Source organism: Choloepus didactylus, assembly GCF_015220235.1.
Source record: "Choloepus didactylus isolate mChoDid1 chromosome 24 unlocalized genomic scaffold, mChoDid1.pri SUPER_24_unloc2, whole genome shotgun sequence".
In the NCBI taxonomy this organism is placed as follows: Eukaryota; Metazoa; Chordata; class Mammalia; order Pilosa; family Megalonychidae; genus Choloepus; species Choloepus didactylus.
The window spans coordinates 1,682,718-1,699,766 of record NW_023637605.1 but is presented as its reverse complement, the minus strand read 5'-3'; the positions used below and the strand labels follow the sequence as shown (position 1 = coordinate 1,699,766).

Sequence of the window (17,049 nt, the reverse complement as noted above, 5' to 3'; positions counted from 1 at the left end):
TATAGATTCGCAGAATGGATCAAAAAAAATGAACCATCAATATGTTGCATACAAGAGACTCATCTTAGACACAGGGACACAAAGAAATTGAAAGTGAAAGGATGGAAAAAAATATTTCATGCAAGCTACAGCCAAAAGAAAGCAGGTGTAGCAATATTAATCTCAGATAAAATAGACTTCAAATGCAGGGATGTTTTGAGAGACAAAGAAGGCCACTACATACTAATAAAAGGGGCAATTCAGCAAGAAGAAATAACAATCGTAAATGTCTATGCACCCAATCAAGGTGCCACAAAATACATGAGAGAAACATTGGCAAAACTAAAGGAAGCAATTGATGTTTCCACAATAATTGTGGGAGACTTCAACACATCACTCTCTCCTATAGATAGATCAACCAGACAGAAGACCAATAAGGAAATTGAAAACCTAAACAATCTGATAAATGAATTAGATTTAACAGACATATACAGGACATTACATCCCAAATCACCAGGATACACATACTTTTCTAGTGCTCACGGAACTTTCTCCAGAATAGATCATATGCTGGGACATAAAACAAGCCTCAATAAATTTAAAAAGATTGAAATTATTCAAAGCACATTCTCTGACCACAATGGAATACAATTAGAAGTCAATAACCATCAGAGACTTAGAAAATTCACAAATACCTGGAGGTTAAACAACACACTCCTAAACAATCAGTGGGTTAAAGAAGAAATAGCAAGAGAAATTGCTAAATATATAGAGACGAATGAAAATGAGATCACAACATACCAAAACCTATGGGATGCAGCAAAAGCAGTGCTAAGGGGGAAATTTATAGCACTAAACGCATATATTAAAAAGGAAGAAAGAGCCAAAATCAAAGAACTAATGGATCAACTGAAGAAGCTAGAAAATGAACAGCAAACCAATCCTAAACCAAGTAGAAGAAAAGAAATAACAAGGATTAAAGCAGAAATAAATGACATAGAGAACAAAAAAACAATAGAAAGGATAAATATCACCAAAAGTTGGTTCTTTGAGAAGATCAACAAGATTGACAAGCCCCTAGCTAGACTGACAAAATCAAAAAGAGAGAAGACCCATATAAACAAAATAATGAATGAAAAAGGTGACATAACTGCAGATCCTGAAGAAATTAAAAAAATTATAAGAGGATATTATGAACAACTGTATGGCAACAAACTGGATAATGTAGAAGAAATGGACAATTTCCTGGAAACATATGAACAACCTAGACTGACCAGAGAAGAAATAGAAGACCTCAACCAACCCATCACAAGCAAAGAGATCCAATCAGTCATCAAAAATCTTCCCACAAATAAATGCCCAGGGCCAGATGGCTTCACAGGGGAATTCTACCAAACTTTCCAGAAAGAACTGACACCAATCTTACTCAAACTCTTTCGAAACATTGAAGAAAATGGAACACTACCTAACTCATTTTATGAAGCTAACATCAATCTAATACCAAAACCAGGCAAAGATGCTACAAAAAAGGAAAACTACCGGCCAATCTCCCTAATGAATATAGATGCAAAAATCCTCAACAAAATACTTGCAAATCGAATCCAAAGACACATTAAAAAAATCATACACCATGACCAAGTGGGGTTCATTCCAGGCATGCAAGGATGGTTCAACATCAGAAAAACAATCAATGTATTACAACACATTAAAAACTCGAAAGGGAAAAATCAATTGATCATCTCAATAGATGCTGAAAAAGCATTTGACAAAATCCAACATCCCTTTTTGATAAAAACACTTCAAAAGGTAGGAATTGAAGGAAACTTCCTCAACATGATAAAGAGCATATATGAAAAACCCACAGCCAGCATAGTACTCAATGGTGAGAGACTGAAAGCCTTCCCTCTAAGATCAGGAACAAGACAAGGATGCCCGCTGTCACCACTGTTATTCAACATTGTGCTGGAAGTGCTAGCCAGGGCAATCCGGCAAGACAAAGAAATAAAAGGCATCCAAATTGGAAAAGAAGAAGTAAAACTGTCATTGTTTGCAGATGATATGATCTTATATCTAGAAAACCCTGAGAAATCAACGATACACCTACTAGAGCTAATAAACAAATTTAGCAAAGTAGCGGGATACAAGATTAATGCACATAAGTCAGTAATGTTTCTATATGCTAGAAATGAACAAACTGAAGAGACACTCAAGAAAAAGATACCATTTTCAATAGCAACTAAGAAAATCAAGTACCTAGGAATCAACTTAACCAAAGATGTAAAAGACCTATACAAAGAAAACTACATAACTCTACTAAAAGAAATAGAAGGGGACCTTAAAAGATGGAAAAATATTCCATGTTCATGGATAGGAAGGCTAAATGTCATTAAGATGTCAATTCTACCCAAACTCATCTACAGATTCAATGCAATCCCAATCAAAATTCCAACAACCTACTTTGCAGACTTGGAAAAGCTAGTTATCAAATTTATTTGGAAAGGGAAGATGCCTCGAATTGCTAAAGACACTCTAAAAAAGAAAAACGAAGTGGGAGGACTTACACTCCCTGACTTTGAAGCTTATTATAAAGCCACAGTTGCCAAAACAGCATGGTACTGGCACAAAGATAGACATATAGATCAATGGAATCGAATTGAGAATTCAGAGATAGACCCTCAGATCTATGGCCGACTGATCTTTGATAAGGCCCCCAAAGTCACCGAACTGAGCCATAATGGTCTTTTCAACAAATGGGGCTGGGAGAGTTGGATATCCATATCCAAAAGAATGAAAGAGGACCCCTACCTCACCCCCTACACAAAAATTAACTCAAAATGGACCAAAGATCTCAATATAAAAGAAAGTACCATAAAACTCCTAGAAGATAATGTAGGAAAACATCTTCAAGACCTTGTATTAGGAGGCCACTTCCTAGACTTTACACCCAAAGCACAAGCAACAAAAGAGAAAATAGATAAATGGGAACTCCTCAAGCTTAGAAGTTTCTGCACCTCAAAGGAATTTCTCAAAAAGGTAAAGAGGCAGCCAACTCAATGGGAAAAAATTTTTGGAAACCATGTATCTGACAAAAGACTGATATCTTGCATATACAAAGAAATCCTACAACTCAATGACAATAGTACAGACAGCCCAATTATAAAATGGGCAAAAGATATGAAAAGACAGTTCTCTGAAGAGGAAATACAAATGGCCAAGAAACACATGAAAAAATGTTCAGCTTCACTAGCTATTAGAGAGATGCAAATTAAGACCACAATGAGATACCATCTAACACCGGTTAGAATGGCTGCCATTAAACAAACAGGAAACTACAAATGCTGGAGGGGATGTGGAGAAATTGGAACTCTTATTCATTGTTGGTGGGACTGTATAATGGTTCAGCCACTCTGGAAGTCAGTCTGGCAGTTCCTTAAAAAACTAGATATAGAGCTACCATTCGATCCAGCGATTGCACTCCTCGGTATATACCCGGAAGATCGGAAAGCAGTGACACGAACAGATATCTGCACGCCAATGTTCATAGCAGCATTATTCACAATTGCCAAGAGATGGAAACAACCCAAATGTCCTTCAGCAGATGAGTGGATAAATAAAATGTGGTATATACACACGATGGAATACTACGCGGCAGTAAGAAGGAACGATCTGGTGAAACATATGACAACATGGATGAACCTTGAAGACATAATGCTGAGCGAAATAAGCCAGGCACAAAAAGAGAAATATTATATGCTACCACTAATGTGAACTTTGAAAAATGTAAAACAAATGGTTTATAATGTAGAATGTAGGGGAACTAGCAGTAGAGAGCAATTAAGGAAGGGGGAACAATAATCCAAGAAGAACAGATAAGCTATTTAACGTTCTGGGGATGCCCAGAAATGACTATGGTCTGTTAATTTCTGATGGTTGTAGTAGGAACAAGTTCACTGAAATGTTGCTATATTATGTAACTTTCTTGGGGTAAAGTAGGAACATGTTGGAAGTTAAGCAGTTATCTTAGGTTAATTGTCTTTTTCTTACTCCCTTGCTATGGTCTCTTTGAAATGCTCTTTTATTGTATGTTTGTTTTCTTTTTAACTTTTTTTTTCATACAGGTGATTTGAAAAAAGAAGGGAAAGTTAAAAAAAAAAAAAGAAAAAGAAAAAAGACAAACAAGGGAAAAAAAAAAAAAAAAAAAAAAGATGTAGTGCCCCCTTGAGGAGCCTGTGGAGAATGCAGGGGTATTCGCCTACCCCACCTCCATGGTTGCTAACATGACCACAGATATAGGGGACTGGTGGTTTGATGGGTTGAGCCCTCTACCATAAGTTTTACCCTTGGGAAGACGGTTGCTGCAAAGGAGAGGCTAGGCCTCCCTGTATTTGTGCCTAAGAGTCTCCTCCTGAATGCCTCTTTGTTGCTCAGATGTGGCCCTCTCTCTCTGGCTAAGCCAACTTGAAAGGTGAAATCACTGCCCTCCCCCCTACGTGGGATCAGACACCCAGGGAAGTGAATCTCCCTGGCAACGTGGAATATGACTCCCAGGGAGGAATGTAGACCTGGCACCGTGGGACGGAGAACATCTTCTTGACCAAAAGGGGGATGTGAAAGGAAATGAAATAAGCTTCAGTGGCAGAGAGATTCCAAAAGGAGCCGAGAGGTCACTCTGGTGGGCACTCTTATGCACACTTTAGACAACCCTTTTTAGGTTCTAAAGAATTGGGGTAGCTGGTGGTGGATACCTGAAACTATCAAACTACAACCCAGAACCCATGAATCTCGAAGACAGTTGTATAAAAATGTAGCTTATGAGGGGTGACAATGGGATTGGGAAAGCCATAAGGACCAAACACCACTTTGTCTAGTTTATGGATGGATGTGTAGAAAAGTAGGGGAGGGAAACAAACAGACAAAGGTACCCAGTGTTCTTTTTTACTTCAATTGCTCTTTTTCACTCTGGTTGTTATTCTTGTTATTTTTGTGTGTGTGCTAATGAAGGTGTCAGGGATTGATTTAGGTGATGAATGTACAACTATGTAATGGTACTGTAAACAATCGAAAGTACAATTTGTTTTGTATGACTGCGTGGTATGTGAATATATCTCAATAAAATGATGATTAAAAAAAAAAAAATAGCTATCACCACAGTTTTCAATAAAAACCACTGAGTTTTAAATGCAAAAAAAAAAAAAAAAAAAAAAAAAAAAACAAAAAAAACTACAACCCAGAATCCATGAATCTTGAAGACAATTGTATAAAAATGTAGCTTATGAGGGGTGACAATGGGATTGGGAAAGCCATAAGGACCACATTCCCCTTTGTCTAGTTTATGGATGGATGAGTAGAAAAATAGGGGAAGGAAACAAACAAACAAACAAACAGACAAAGGTACCCAGTGTTCTTTTTTACTTTAATTGCTCTTTTTCACTTTAATTATTCTTCTTGTTATTTTTGTGTGTGTGGTAATGAAGGTGTCAGGGATTGATTTTGGTGATGAATGTACAACTATGTAATGGTACTGTGAACAATCGAATGTACGATTTGTTTTGTAGGACTGCGTGGTATGTGAATATATCTCAATAAAATGAATTAAAAAAAAAAAAAAAAAGTGCCAGTTTAAAGAAACTTTTAAAAAGAGGATATACTAATGGAAAATAAGCACATGAAAAGATGCTCAACATATTTATCCATTAGGGAAATGGAATTTAAAACCATGATGAAATATTACTATGCATCTATTAGGGTAGCTAAAAAAAGTGTACTGACAATATCAAGTGCTAACAAGTATGCAGAACAACTGGAACACACACATTGTTGGTAGGAATGTAAAATGGCAAGCCACTCTGGAAAAGTTTGGCAGCTTCTTATAAAATTAAAACATCCACTTCCCATATTGCCCAGCAATCCCATTTCTACATTATCTACTATAAAGAAATGAAAACTCATGTTCATAGTAAAACATGTACACAAATGTTCACAGCAGTTCTATTCATAATTGCCAAAAACTGGGAACAACCCAAATGTCTCTCAACAGGTGAATGAATAAACTGTGGTACATCAATACAATGGAATACTACTCAGCAATAAAAAAGAATGAGCTATTGACATGCAACAACATGAATGAATCCTAAAGGCATTAGATACTAGTCTCAAAATATTGCATACTGTATAATTCCATTTATAATACATTCCGACAGGGGCAAAACTACAGTGATGGATCAGCGGTTTCCACGGGTTAGGGGAATAGAGAGGGCAAAACTACAATGGAGTATGCAAGGGAGTTTTTTGGAGTGATAGACCTGTTCTCTGTCCTGATTGTGGTCATGGTCACACAAATCTAAACATATTTTAGTCACTTTTACTTCATGGTTATTTAAAAAATTAAAATAAAAAAAAACTCTTTATCAAAAGGGAAGACAGACTGAAAATAAACAGAGCTTTGAACTCAAGATGTTGGATGATGAACATTAGAAATAAAGGAAATTGTAAAAAGAATAAAACTAGAGATGATCCTTAAAACCAAAATCCGGATCTTAAAGACTAATAATTCAATAAATAGGACAAACTACTGCTACATACCATGACTAAGTACAGTTGATCTCAAGAAGGAAATGTCAATTCAAAATTAGTAATTCCATTAATATAAATCACAATATTAACAAATTAACAGAGAAAAACTATGTATTTATATCAAAAGATACCCCCAAACCATTTGATAAAATCTAATACCATTCCCAGTTTTAAAACAAACAAAAATCCCTTAAACTAAAGATAGACTCTAATGAACTCTACAAAAGTTGTCTACAAGAGACCTACAGGAAACATCATATTGAGTAGAGGAACACTAGCAGCATTCCCTTTAAAGTCAGAAATAACATACGAATGATCACCACTATTATTCAACACTGTAATAAAACTAGAAAAAGGTAGAGGTATGAATACTGGAAAGAAAAGGGATGTAGATCACCTACTTCAAGAACCCAAGACAATTAATTGAAAAACTAATAGAACTAATAAACGTATAGTAAAACAATCCAATACAGGATCAACATGGAAAAATCAATTGCTTTCTTCCATACTAGCAATAACCATTTGGAAAATGTAACAGATACAAAAAAAGATTCTACTTTCAACAGAAACCAAACTGTAAAATAAAAAACCTAGGAACAAATTGAAGAACAAATATAACAAAGGATAAACAAGAAAACCTGAACAAACAGAGGGACAGACCATGTTTGGAGATCCAAAGGCAGGATGGCCTATTTTGTGACTGCTTATACCCAACAGGTAAACAGAGAAATGATGTCCATGCCATCCAGAAGTTGCACTTGTCAAAAGCAATTTTTCCTGGCATGAAGTTTTTAACCAATTAGTGGCAATCTTTCTCACAATTACAGAGAAAGCCTTAGCAATAAATGAAGAGTGTCAGACAAAAGTTTTAAACCCTACACTAGTACTTTCCATCAAAGAAAGAGCAAATTGTGGTTCTGTTTTCTGCAAAATTAAGCTGATGGGGGAAGAGGCCAGCCTAGAGCAGACGAAGATGTGAAAACACTTCCTCCTGTTTGCTTTTTTTAAAGAAAAGTGATGAAGAAGACCAGGCCCTGGAACAAATTTTAATTTTATGAAGTTGGTATCTATTTTCTTAAAATGACCTCAAGGACCTATATCCAGAAGGAAGAAGCTACTCACTAAATTGTATCTACTGACTGTGGTGCTGGGTGCAAATGTCAATGGGCTATAACTGGGAAAGGATTACTATTAGGGCTGTCATTATTAGGGTCAGTGTTTTGGCTTCAAAATCGCAGAGATTCTGAGGGATATGCCCCTAACCCTCTTTTTCCTGTAAGCCCTGTTGTTTTTAGTGTGCAAATTTGGAGAATGGGAGGTTTTTCAGGAATGCAGACATTCTGTTGTAGAAGAAAGTCCTCTGATGAAAAGATGTAAGTCTCCATAAATTAATCTACAAATGCTATACAATCCTCAACAAAAATCTTAATAGGAAGTTTCAGGGAAAATTCCGATTCTAAAAGTCACCTGGAAAAGAGAAAAAGTTCAAAATTAGCCTAGAAATTCTGGAAAAAAATTCACAGAAAAGTAAGAACAAGCAGAGAGGTCTCTCCTTGTTAAACCGCCTTTCCAGTGGTGCTGGCCAAAGCAGGGAGAAGTAGGAGGAAGTAGAGGCTTAGTGAGCTGTTTGTTCTGAGAGAGCCGGTTAGACCAACTACAGACGTCTTGGTTATAGGTAGATGTGATTGACTGTTGAAGGTGGGATGGGTGTTAAAAGTGGCTTGACATGATCTATCATGGCTTAGCCCAGGGAGGATGGGCTTACTGAGCATCTCTACTCTCCTAAAGTCTAAAGCACATTCTGCAGAGAGATCTGCCCTAACAGAAACAAGGCCTCTAATAAACTAACCTACATAGTATTGCTACAGGAACAGACAAATTGATTTTATGGAACATAATAATAACAACAATGTCTAACACAGAGCACTTACCACATGCTGGGCACTGTTCTAAGTGGTTTTGTGTATAGTCATTCATTTAATCCTCACAGAAATCTTATGAGGTAGGTTTTATTATCACAGAAAAGCAAGGAAAGGTTAACTAGCTTCCCAAGGTCACATTATTATTAAGAGACAGAACTCAGAGTAGAGTAGAAAAATCCACATATATATGGAAATTTGATTTATGACAAAGGTGGAACTTCACAGGGATAATGATGAACTAGTCAATAAATGGGGTTGAGGTAAATAACTATCCATATTGAGAAAAACAGAGTATTACCTTCCACAATTCACAAAACTTAATTCCAGGTAACAAGTTAAAATTTTAAATCCTACGTTAAGTTTTAGGTGAAAGTATAAGAGGACAAAGTCTTCTTAAACAAGATATAAAATACAAGACCTGAAAAAATTGAGAGATCGCTATACTAAAAATTAAAATCTTCTGCATTAACACACCATCAAAAATTAAAATACAAGCAACAGACTAAAAGAAAATATCTTTAGAAAACATTTCAACAAATCTAGAATATATAAAGAACCCCTATAAATTAACAGGAAAGACAAACATCCTAATAGAAAAATGGATGAAGGATTGACTAGGCAATTCACAGAAAAGGAATAAAGAATAACTAACATATAAAAAAACTGAGACACCATTTGTTTCCCATCAGACTGGCAAAAATTTAAAAGGCTGATACTATCCACTGCTGGTAAAGCTGCGGGGCAACACATATTCTCATACACTAATAATATACTGGCCTTGTGGAGGGAATTTTGGCAGTATCCATTAACATTTATCTCATACATACCCTTCAACCCAGCAACTTTAACTATCCTAGACAGATATTAACTAGCACACAAGCACATAAGGTTATTTATAAGAATTTTAACTGCAACACTGTTAATAAAAGTAAAAAATTACAAACAACCTAAATGTCAATCAGCAGGGAATGGTTAAACATATGATGGTTAAACATATATCTAAGCTATAGAACACTATGCAGCAAGTGGATCTCTTTGTACTGATGAGGTAGATCTCAACGTACCGATGTTGAAAGATACCCAAGCAAATCATAAAACCATACACACTAAATAAAACTATACCTCTATCTATACATGTCTATATATGGGTGCAAACACAAGAAAATGAAAGGTATACATCAAATTGTAACAAATTGGACTTGGAGGGGGAAGGGTGTCAGTCAAAGGGAATTCTGCTTTCTCTGTCTTCTACTTTTAGTCAACGAAAATTTATCCACACTTGTGCAATTTTTAAAAATTATTTAAACATATTAATGTCACCTGCACTATACAACAAGTGTTTTACTCATCATAGGTACTCAATAAATTTTAACTTATAAAAAAGAAACATCTAAAATGTAAAAAGCCTGTGGAAGGGTCATTATATATCTTTACAAGGGATGAACCATCCAACACAGAACTAATGATAACAGGTGATGGAGGTAAAATAGGCAAGAGGGAAGATACAGTCACCAGCAGTGAAGGGTGGACAATGCTAAAAATAGATGATAGCTAATTATAATAGCTACTATTTATTAAGGGTCTCACATGAGCAAGGCACTGTGCCAGGTGTTCTGCAAGCATCATCTTTAATTCTTACATCAATCTGTGAGCAATGCCCATTTTATAGGTTAAGAAAATATGGTTCAGAGAAACTAAGAATCAGGCTTAATGTTGGGCCTTTGCTCACTACAGTCTATCCTCTCTTCGGGAGGAGAATGAGATTGGGCAGGGGGAGAGTTCCTCTTGCCCTAGACCCAAGGACTCAGTTGCCCTTACTATACTCTGCATCCTTGAAGCATGCTCCCAAGCTGTCCTGTTCATCCAGACTGGCGTTTTCCTCCTCCTCCTCACTCTCAGTTCTCCAGTATGCTGGCCGCTTGATGGGCCGCTTCCCTGGGGTGCGCTGGGAAGCAGGACTGTTAGACACTGTGCCCAGCCCACTGCTGGAGCTCCCGCTGCTTCGGTCATGCCCTCCGGTCCACCAGGCCTGCAGGCTGGAGGTAGCTGGTGAGGATGATGAGGACTGCAGGTTGGCCATGCACAGTATGCCCTGGATGGCCTCCTGAGTGATGGGAGAGGCAGGGGCCTCGCTGTAAGGGACAGAGGAGAAATGCTGAAGGAGTTTCTCTAGTTACTAGAAGTAAAGTCATCGGAATAGTCAGGGAGGAGGGAAAACAGCTGCAGGGAACAAGGTGGAAGGAAGAAGGGGAGAACCATGCAAGGTGAAAAACCAGAAATCAATCAAGCTAAAGGATCAAGATAATACCAAAGATTGTCTCATGAAAAAGCCAGTCCTTCTTGCCTAAAGTCTATTAACTGACAGCAGGCAAGATGGCAAAAAGAGGGGCACAGGCTGAAGCCCTTGGCTCTGACCAAGTAATATCGCCCTCTGTGTTCACCCATTCTGCATTCTTTCCTTTTTCTAACAAGGCCCAGAAAAGATCCAGTTCTTCTTCCATGAGTCTTTCAGTCTCCGTTCCAACATCCAAAGTGCTCAAAATCCCTCCCTGAAGTTCTCATGTTACAAGAAGTCTATACATCACATTTCTGTCAGAGCTTAAGTTCTCAGGACAGGTTTCATGTCTATCTTACTCTTGTAGCCCAAATGTCATGAATAATCCTTTCTTCCTTTAAATGCCTCAACAAATATCTGCTGACTGACTGATATAGCCCTTGAAGGGTGGGAGGAAATACTGTCCAATGGCCTGGAAAGGGGAGATCAAAGCCAGTCAGTACTCACGAGAGGGCAGCATAGTCAGGTCCCCCCACCTGCCTGCTGGCCTTGAGCAGATCAAGAATTCCACCAGCTCCACTCCCATTACCAAGCTTGCCTTCGATCCCGTCTACCATGTCCTCATCTGTTGTATAGTCCTCCTGTTAGGGAGAGAGGATATCATCTCAGCTTCCCAGGGTTGGTCCGATAAGGCCTCAATACAGGATTGACAGTTTCACCCCAATACTACTATCTTCTGAGCACAAAGTATAGACCACACACTAAGCAGAATATTCATTCTTTTATCTTTTCATTTTAATCTCTACAGCATCTTTGAAAGGCGGGTATTAAAACTCCCATTTTACAGATAAGGAAACTGAGGCTCAGTGAGATTAAATAATTTGCTTAAGGTCACACAGCTCCAAATCTGATACTCTTTCTGCTGCATCACACTGCTTTCTATTCTGCATTAAAGGATTTTAAAAATATTTCAACTCAAATGTAATTTTCCAATTGCCTCAAGTCTCTCCATAGGCAGCAGGTAAGCTGTATTCAGCACATGATCTCTCACTTTAAAAATATTTTAGGAATTGAATGCATAGAATGTCTTTTCCTCCCCAATTAGAATGAAAATCTGCCTTCTGTCTCTATGACCAGAATGAACCACAAGCCTAGATACAGGGCAGGCCCCTACCTCAATGTCAAACTCAACTTCTCCTGGTTCACGAACTCGATTGGGGTCAGAGCAAGGCTTTGCACGGGGCAACTTCTGGGGAAATTCTAGAAAACAATCGAATGCACTTGTTATGAAGCTAAGATTAGCATCTGAGTAAAATGCCCAGGAGAAAAAAAAAAAGAATGCATTTTTCCTGGAACTAATGGCCACAGACAACTGATTTAGAGAGGTTAGGGATTAGCTTGTGAATAAATCTCCAGAGTAAAGGAAACAACGGAGGCCTATAGAGTGTGGTAAATTGGATTTCAACAAGCTCAGACCTATGGCTATCAAGGGGGGCCAAAAACAAACATAAAATTGGTGAGGAAGGAAAGAGAAAGAACAGAAACACACTTGGTCTTATTATCAGGGTCGCCTTCTCCTTTCCCAATCTCTCATCAATCTGCAGTTCATCCTCTGAATCCAAGTCAAATTCGTCCTCCATCACCTGTTCTGCCACTAGCCTAGCCTTGTCTACCTTCTTCAAGATCTTGGCTCGACGAGACTTAGATAGGCTCTTTATCCTCTTGGTACTAGGGAGAAGGGAAGGAAAACATAAAAATAGTCACACTCATTATTATTAAGATGACAATTCTCCCCAAAGTGATATACAGATTCAATGCAATCTCTATGAAAATCCAGCCAGCCTTTCATTAGAAATCAACAAGTCGATCCGAAAATCTATATGGACACAAAGGACCTAGCATAGCCATTCTGAAAAACAAAAAAACAAAAGTAGAGACTTACACCACCAAATCTCAAAACTTACTAAAAAGCTATAGCAAGCAACAGAGTGTGATGCTGGCATAAGGATAGACAAGAGATCAATGAAACAGAACTGTGAACCCAGAAACAAATCTCTAAATTTATGGCTAATTGATTTTTGATGAAAGTGCCAAGACAATTTTGTGGGGAAAAGATGGTCTTTTCAGCACAGTGCAGTGCTGGAACTGCACATATACAAAAATTACCTCCAATTGGATCACAGATCTAAATGTAAGAGGTAAAACTATACAACTACCAGGAGAAAGTTCTTGTGACCTAAGACTGGGTAAAATTAAAAAGTTTTGTGCCTCAAAAGACACAAGTCACACAGTGTGATTGTGAAAACATCGTGGACTGCACTCCCTTTATCTACTGTATGGATGGATGAGTAGAAAAATGGGGACAAAAACTGAATGCAAAATAGGGTGGGATGGGGGGGATGATTTGGGTGTACTTTTTGACTTTTATTTTTTATTCTTATTCTGATTCGTTCTGATGTAAGGAAAATGTTCAAAAATAGATTGGTGTGATAAATGCATGACTATATGATGCTACTGTGAACAGCTGACTGTACACCATGGATGACTGTATGGTGTGTGACTATATTTCAATAAAACTGAATTTAATTTAAAAAAAAAGATATATGTCATTGACTGAGAGAAAATATTTGCAAATCATAAATCTGGTAAAGGACTTGTATCCAGATTATTTAAAGAACTCTTAGAACTCAATAATAAGAAACATCTTAATTACAAATGGGCAAAAGAATTGAATAGATGTTTACCCAAAGATGATACACAAATGGCCAATAACCACATAAAAAGATGCTCAGCATCATTAGTCATAAGGGGAATGCAAATCAAAGCCACAATGAAATATCACTTTACATCCACTAGAATGGCTAAATCAAAAAGAAAGACAATGACAAGTGTTGGCCAGAATATGGAGAAACTCATACATTGATGGTGGGAATGTAAAATAATACAGCCACTTGGAAAAAACTTTGACAGTTTCTTAAAGAGTTAAACATAGTAGCCATTGAATTTAACACTTTAAATGGGTGAATTGTATTGTATGTGAATTACATCTCAATTAAGTTGTTAAAACATGGTTACCATATGACCCAATATTTTACTTCTACATAAGAAACAAAAACAAAGACTTGTATGTGGATGTTCACAGCAGCATTATTCATAACAGCCCCAAAGTGGAATCAATCCTAATGACCAACTGGTGAATGGATAAACAAAATGTGGTATATCCATGCAATGGAATACTATTCAGTCATAAAAGGAAATGAAATACTGATACAGGCTACAACATGGATGAACCTCAAAATCATTATGTTAAGTGAAAGAAGCCAGACACAAAAGAGCACACATTGTATGCTTTCATTTATATGAAATGTCCAGAAAAAACAAATCTGTAGATGGGTATGATGGATCTTTTAAGAGTGATGGAAATGTTCTAAAATTCAATTGTCAGAATGTTTGCACAATTCTGCAAATTTACTAAGGTCATTTAATTGTACACTTAAAACGGGGTAATTTACAGTATGTAAATTATATCTGAGGAATGCTGTTAAAAAATGGAGGGAGTGAAAAAAACTCAAAAGTTGCTGAAACAATCCTGTTACAGATAGTAAACAATATTAACCATTCCAAACTTTAAAAACAGTTAAAAAGAAACAAGCTTTTGGTAAATCAGTATACTTGATATATTCAACAAACAGTCACATGGCGAATTGGTTTTCAGTGAATTGTCACTGAATAATCCTGTTTTCTACCTCATAAGGTTGTTGGGAGGATTAAACAAGCTAATACAGAGCCTGACAGATGGCAAGTGCTGAATAGTAACTAATCTTATAATTAAGTTCTCTGGGCCTCAGTTTCCACATTACTAAAACAGGTATAACAAGACTTACTTTCAGGGTTGTGAGGATTAAATAAAATAATGCATATGGATCAGCTAAAATAAGAGTGTGACACAGAGCAAATGCTCAATAAATGACTATTTATCATGTGACCTTTTATTAACTTCTGATTATGAAAAATTTCAAACATATACAAAACTATAAAGTATAATGAACTCCCATGCACCTATCACCCAGCAATTTCAGCAATTATCAACACATAGCCAATCCTGTTTCATCTACACCCCTCTCCTCCCAAAGTACTAGATAGTTTTGGAGAAAATCCCAGACATAATATCGTATCATCTGTAAATATGTCTATACTTTGTTTCCCTAGATTTACTTACTAGTAGCCTCTGGCAGCTGCAGCAGGTAATAGAAGCAGTGGAGGGAGAAAAATGTCTCATTGTATCCTCAATAGCCGTTATGGGCTGGACCCTCTGGATCCTCAATTGTCTCCTCTCCAGAAGACCTACCACAGATTCTGGACAAAGGCAAAACTCAACAGCTTCTCTAATCTCACTTTTTAGTAACTGACTTCTTAAACCCAAAGGATAGCTCTGCTGCTTTCTGATTCTGCTCTTCTCTCTTCCCCTTTCCCTTCTTTTCCAGCCAGGTAGACCCACATTCTCCCTTGGGATCTCAAAAAAAAAAACAAAAAAACCCTTTTCCTTTAAAGAGGCTGCCTTCCCCTGCCTCTGACTCCCTATATATTTCAGGGTTTCTGATGACTACTTTGCTTCTGGTCAAACCCATATCATCGTTTTTCATTGTTTTTATCTTCACCATCATATTTATAAGAGCTACCATTTATTAAGCATTTACTATGTGCCAAGCTCTGTGATAAGCACTTTATGTACATTCTCATTTAATCCTCCAACACCCCTAAGGTAAGTTTTATCTATAAAACAGATATAATGAGGACACTGATGCTCAGATGGGTTACTAAACTTGCCAAGGTCACACACCTAATACGTGTCAGAGCTGCAATTCAAATTCAGCAATGTCTGATTCCAAAGCCTGTGTTTTTTATTGTGAACAGCTTTTATTTTATCCTTTTAGAAAGTACTCTTTTAAAAAACATTTCAAGAAAAGCAACACATGCTTATTGTATAAATTGCTAACACTATTGAAGTGAAAATTCCCTCTCCTCCCTCCCCTATCCTACTTTCCAGAGATAACTACCTTTAATGGTTTGGTGTGAGAAGTATGAAATATATAACAAATATATTTATTTGCTCAAATGTGTGTAAATATCTCTGGAAGGAAATCACTAACATTAGTTATCCATGGGGGAAGTAACTGGAGAATGGGGTGAAAGCAACACTTTTCACTATATATTTGTTCACACTTTTTGAATTTTAAACCTCATATATTAACTCTTCAAACTAAATTAAACATAAAAATAAAGGAAAAAGTCTGTAAATCACTTTTTATACACATACACGTGTGCACATATGCCTTTTTAAAAATAAAAATGGAACTACTTTTACATATTATTTTGCAATCTGTTTTTTTCCCTTAAGGATGTATCTTGGACATCTTTCTGTGTCAATAAATATTAAACTGTATCATTCTTTTTAACAGCTACATGGTATTCTGTACTACAGATGTATTACAATTTATTTATTTATCTAAACCTTATTGATGAACATCTGGATGTTTCCAATTACCTATTACAAACAATGACACAATGAACACTGATCATTTCTTTTTTTATACTTGTGCAAGGATTTCTGTGAAATAAATTCCTAGCAATCAATTTTCAAGGTCAAAGGTATATAAAAAGCTAATGCCTTTAATAAGTATACAATATTACCTCTTATTTCTGATAGTTGTTCTGACCTGTCTTACTGAAATTTCTAGAATTATACAAGATCTTTCTCAGGACTGGCAATTAGATCTCAGATCTCTCCCCATACCTGCCTCCAACTCCATTATGGTTCTCCGAATTAAGCAATGCTCTCTGCTACTATCTGGGTCTTTCTTCCCCACCCATGTCCCAGCTCCTGGGTCCTGATTCCATGCCTTCTCTTGGTGGCACATTGCTACCAACACTCCCAGCATCTCTGTGCTCTTTCTCCCCATCTTACCTGCCATTAGACATCAACAGGGTCACTGGGCTCTCATTCCCATCAAGGTCCAAGTCTGGTGAGTCATCATCTGAGTCATTCAAACAGGTACCAATGATGTTGAACTGCAGAAGGAGGAGCCTCAGTTGTCACCTGTCTCGGACTCCCAAGTGAATCAGGATGGCCAGTTCCCTCCAGTTTCACTGGTTGAGTCCACGTTAAATCACTTGAACCACGGCCTTCTGCTACCCCCTATCCCAAATGATCACAGGAGCAGGAGGTTGAGAATGTGTAGCTGACTTAGGGGAAACACATCAATCTTATGAAAATGTTCTGTAAAACAAGCGGAGGGGGGC

The 17,049-nt window shown here is 37.1% G+C and overlaps 1 protein-coding gene across 1 annotated transcript in view; it reads right to left on the bottom strand.

Annotated features, from left to right (window-relative positions):
- The window catches only part of PHF8 (PHD finger protein 8), a 197,254-nt gene that overhangs the window by 117,055 nt on the left and 63,150 nt on the right, over window positions 1-17,049 (bottom strand). The window contains exons 13-17 of the mRNA XM_037823762.1: window positions 16,715-16,818; window positions 12,299-12,477; window positions 11,924-12,009; window positions 11,257-11,390; window positions 10,293-10,606 (exon numbers count right to left, since the gene is read on the bottom strand). Coding sequence (XP_037679690.1) covers window positions 10,293-10,606; window positions 11,257-11,390; window positions 11,924-12,009; window positions 12,299-12,477; window positions 16,715-16,818 — 817 coding nt within the window. The remainder of the gene's footprint in view (window positions 1-10,292; window positions 10,607-11,256; window positions 11,391-11,923; window positions 12,010-12,298; window positions 12,478-16,714; window positions 16,819-17,049) is intronic.